The sequence below is a fragment of the Triticum dicoccoides genome, chromosome 5B (assembly GCF_002162155.2).
Source record: "Triticum dicoccoides isolate Atlit2015 ecotype Zavitan chromosome 5B, WEW_v2.0, whole genome shotgun sequence".
In the NCBI taxonomy this organism is placed as follows: Eukaryota; Viridiplantae; Streptophyta; class Magnoliopsida; order Poales; family Poaceae; genus Triticum; species Triticum dicoccoides.
The window spans coordinates 577,959,482-577,963,411 of record NC_041389.1 but is presented as its reverse complement, the minus strand read 5'-3'; the positions used below and the strand labels follow the sequence as shown (position 1 = coordinate 577,963,411).

Here is a 3,930-nt window from a genome sequence, read left to right as displayed (position 1 = left end):
GGAATAGGGAAGAGCCGACGCCGTGGCGCCACAGGTACCGTCACTCACGCCTTCGCCATCGAAAGCACTCTGCGTCTCGGCCGCCCATCCCTGTCGATGCCAGAACACGGCCACTGGAATTTCCTGAGGCAACGTGAAAGTGAAACTCACCACGAGTTTTTACGTGGCTGATCACAAAAGAGTACGAGAGTCGCTCCGAAATGATTTTTGTAGTGTCTTTTCTTTCTACCCCGAGAATCTTTATTAACATTGCTCTCAAGCTACAAATTAAACCGCTACCGGCAGTGAGAGAAAAGACGAAAAAGGCACACCAGCTTCACAGGTTTTGATTTTTCTATTAGTAAGTACTATTTCTTGCTTTGCTAAGTTGAAATGAAAGAACAAATGAATATTGCATGTTTTGCAGTGACATCGAACACGTTCACGCGAACGTTCACGCGAAGGAGGTTTGCTTGCATGGCTGCGGATGTGCTGAGAGCTTTGACAGCAGGAAGACGCCGGCGGAGGACGCGAGCACCGCCCCGGCGAAGCAGGCCATGTCGAGGCCGGTGACGAGCGGCACGCTCTTGAACTTCTCGAGGACGCCGGCCTGGAGCAGCAGGATCACGGCGTGGCCGAACCTCGACTTGGCCTGCGTGACGGACCGGATCCTCGTCCCTTTCTTCAGCCTCTCGTAGATGGGCTCCTGGACGCGCTGGGAGCCGTAGAACATGCCGTACATCCCCATGCCGAACGTGAGCAGGGCGGTGCCGATCAGAAACATGTCTGAACAAGAACAGAAAATACTCCAGTTAGTAGCAGACTTGGATTGATGCGAAGGATGCCTTGTGATTAGACCAGGAAGTACCTAATGCTTCGATGAGAAGTTTGATGATCTCGGCGTGATCTATCGTCTGCGACATGGCACGGAACTGCAAGGAGAAGGACTGCAGAACAATGCCACAACCCTAGAGACACACATGAAAAGTTTGATCAGTCTCTGGTGACTTGACTGTTGACTACTTGACTTGCAACGAAGGTTGCAGCGTGAATGGAGGAGGAAGAAGAGCTTAAGTTAATTACCTCGAGGAAGCATGGGACTGAACCGAGGAGCGATCCTGCGACGCCGATGAGCGTGAACGACTGGCATCTGACGATGCCCTGGTGGATAACGGCCTCGACGACCTTGGCCCAGCGACGCCGCGTAAGGGCCAGCCACGTCGCCCCCAACTGCCGGAGCACCAGCCTCCGGGTGACCTCGTACGCCAGAGGCAGCAAGAGATCCACGCTGCCCGCTTCCCCCGGCAGGCGTTGCTTCTCCTCAGTGGTGCTGGTGGTGGTCGCTCCCAGGGTGATCAGCGCCGCCCTCTGCTCGGCGGCGCGGCTGATCTTCCCTTGCCTCGCCTTGGTGTCCCACAGGAACGGGAACTTGAGAGACGGGATGCGGTACGACGGCCGGCTGGCCGCCGGGGACGACGACGGCAGGCGGCTTCCCTTGGCGGTGGTCGCTCTGAGCAGCCCGCCGGTACCTGCAGCCCTCGCCGCCATTGCTGGATTCGGTCAGCTCCTTGATCAACCAACGTTGCCTGTGCTGCGTTGCGTTGAAGTAGAACTATTGACTGTTGCAGAGGACCTGTCGAGCCACGAGGCCGTATAAATACTCGGAGGTGAAAGGAGGGAGGAATGGCATGGAACATGTGCAGCAACTAGAAGGCGGGGAAGGTTCCAAGAATAGACGGGGCGAATGAACCGTGGCGGTGAAGGAGCTGGGCGTGTGGAAGATCAAGAGCGGACGATTCCAATGGCCGAATGGCGTCTCGTTCCTGTGGCTGGAGAAGCTTTGTCGCGGCGCCGAACCGCACCAACGGTGCCCAGGGTTCCGTTGACGTGTTAGTGCCCGCGCGCGTACTTTTTCCGGTGCCGCGGCGGCATCGTGCTGGTATCTCGTAGAAACTCTGAAACGATGCCTGGTTAAGCAGCGTAGTGGTCATATGGCGGGAGAAACGACAGTAACGAAGAGTCGTTGTGCGTACCTACCGCTCTCGTAGTAGCAGCAGCACGAGAGAGCGATGTCGCGTGGAGAAAGGAGAAAAGGTTGCCTGAACTTGCAACTTCGTGCGCAAACTTCCTTCCGGCCTCCGGGGCAGAAAGATCCAGGGATCTTTCGCCGGGCGCGAACGCTGGCTCGCCCGTCTAAACCTGGCCGTCTGTTAGGGTCGGCCGGACGCGCGCGTGGGCTCGTGTGTCACGGCAGGTACGAGAACGAGATGGCAGCGGAAGGGGATACGAGGTGGACGGGCGAGCCGCCGGACCGGACGGACGCGTGTGCGGCGGCAGCGCGTTCCTTGGCGCTCCGGCCTGGTCCGCGGGCACGTGACGCAAAAGCTCGCCGTCTTCGTTTTCTCTCCTGCTGGTACGAGGCCGAGCAATGCTAGACGTACAGGCGTTGTACGGAGGATTTACAGGCTCGTTGACTGTGATTGGTTGGAATATGATTAAGGGGGATGGCCCCATCCTGAAAATCAGGGGGGGGAGCAATTAGATTAGGCCACGTTGTCATCTTGTAAAACTTTGTACGATCATCATGTACGTGTAGTATTATTGTACGAGGACGGAGCCACACTCCGTGTGGTGGCACGCCGAAAGGTACGGGTGCAGACCCTAAAGTTTCAAGCTTGAAGTTTTCGGGCAAGTGTGTGCTGGTTCGTACATTTGTCAAAAAAAAAACGAGACCAACCGAGGCTTGACTAGGCTGTTGGCTTTTTTTTATAAAAGAAAACTCTGTAAGCATCAAATGTTCAAGTCGAGACTTGAACCCTAGTGGGCTGGGTGCAAATTCTCGTACCTTGCCAACTGAGCTACGTCCAGTTCTCAGGTTCGTACATTTGTCATCTCACGCGGCGTGGGGGCTGCATTCGGCGTCGCTCCATCGGGTGCTTTTGTCCGTCCAAATCGTGGTAAGGGGCTTCTGCTCTCTTGGGAGTATCCCAGGTCCCGACTAGTCAGGAGAGCTTGTGTGAGCAGCGTGTAGGCACGCCCTCACAATTGTCAGTTTTGCAATTTCGCAAATAAATGTGTTGCATTTCGGCTATTGGCGGCATGGCACACCAATCATGGACACGGCCGGGCAGTACGAAGGGCACGAAAAAGAAACATGAGAAATTTTAGGAGGGTTCCAATTAACAGGAACCGTCCATTCCACGTCATCTGATGGCTTGTATTACTATTACCTCTTGATAGTTAGGGCATGGATAACAAGTCTGTAGGATTAATATGGACCTTTTCCTTTATAAAAATAATAAGAAGAAAATTATGTCATTAGAACATGGTGCTAACCTAGGAAACATATCATGTATAATGCAAGCTTTTTAATGTCATTTTTTCATGCCATGGCCCTGCCATCAATTTTCTTTCGAGCTTGGTTAATAGGTAGTCAAGTTAGTTAATAGACGTTTATCTTAATCACGCAAAGCATATAAACCCGATATTCATGTGAGTAAAAAGTAGAAACACAATAATTCTTTGTACTTTTAAATTTTTTTATCATTGTACAGTTTCAACATGAAAAATATCATATGAGACCAGGTCTATTTTCCCATCACGTGAGACCCCATCCAGAATACAACATGTGTTTAGCACCCATCTCAAAGCATCTTCTTCCCCAACTTCACATCTCGCCATATTCCCATCCACCAGCGACGACCATCTCACGGTTAGCCTTTTCCTACGTCATGGTCAACAATAAAAATATTAGAGGATGTCGTCTGACTATCCAAATACGGAGTATATCCCTAGCCAAAGTCAAGCAATATGTTTCTCAACTGAACTAGTAGTTTAGTACACTGATCGGAGGCTACAAGAATAACCCAGTTTGCCGGCTGCCGAGACCACCACTTGTTCTTATTTTTATGGCAATACATGTCTTATTTATATCATAAAGATAATAGTACA

The 3,930-nt window shown here is 52.1% G+C and overlaps 1 protein-coding gene across 1 annotated transcript; it reads right to left on the bottom strand.

Moving 5' to 3' along the window:
* Positions 1-201: 201 nt before the first annotated feature.
* On the bottom strand, positions 202-1,790 carry LOC119311751. The gene is made up of 3 exons (XM_037587448.1): positions 1,063-1,790; positions 848-947; positions 202-765 (listed from the first exon to the last, which is right to left on the bottom strand). Exons 1-3 carry the CDS (start codon positions 1,525-1,527, stop codon positions 434-436), a joined length of 897 nt encoding a protein of 298 aa, XP_037443345.1. The 5' UTR covers positions 1,528-1,790; the 3' UTR covers positions 202-433.
* Between the last annotated feature and the right edge of the window lie 2,140 nt (positions 1,791-3,930).

Bases quoted from the DNA above. Each gene is read 5' to 3' on its own strand.
- LOC119311751 (XM_037587448.1), bottom strand. From the start codon at position 1,527: ATGGCGGCGAGGGCTGCAGGTACCGGCGGGCTGCTCAGAGCGACCACC. The intron at 948-1,062 runs GTAATTAACTTA...GTGTGTCTCTAG, and splicing joins CAGTCCCATGCTTCCTCGAG to GGTTGTGGCATTGTTCTGCA. The intron at 766-847 runs GTACTTCCTGGT...GTTCTTGTTCAG, and splicing joins ACTTCTCATCGAAGCATTAG to ACATGTTTCTGATCGGCACC.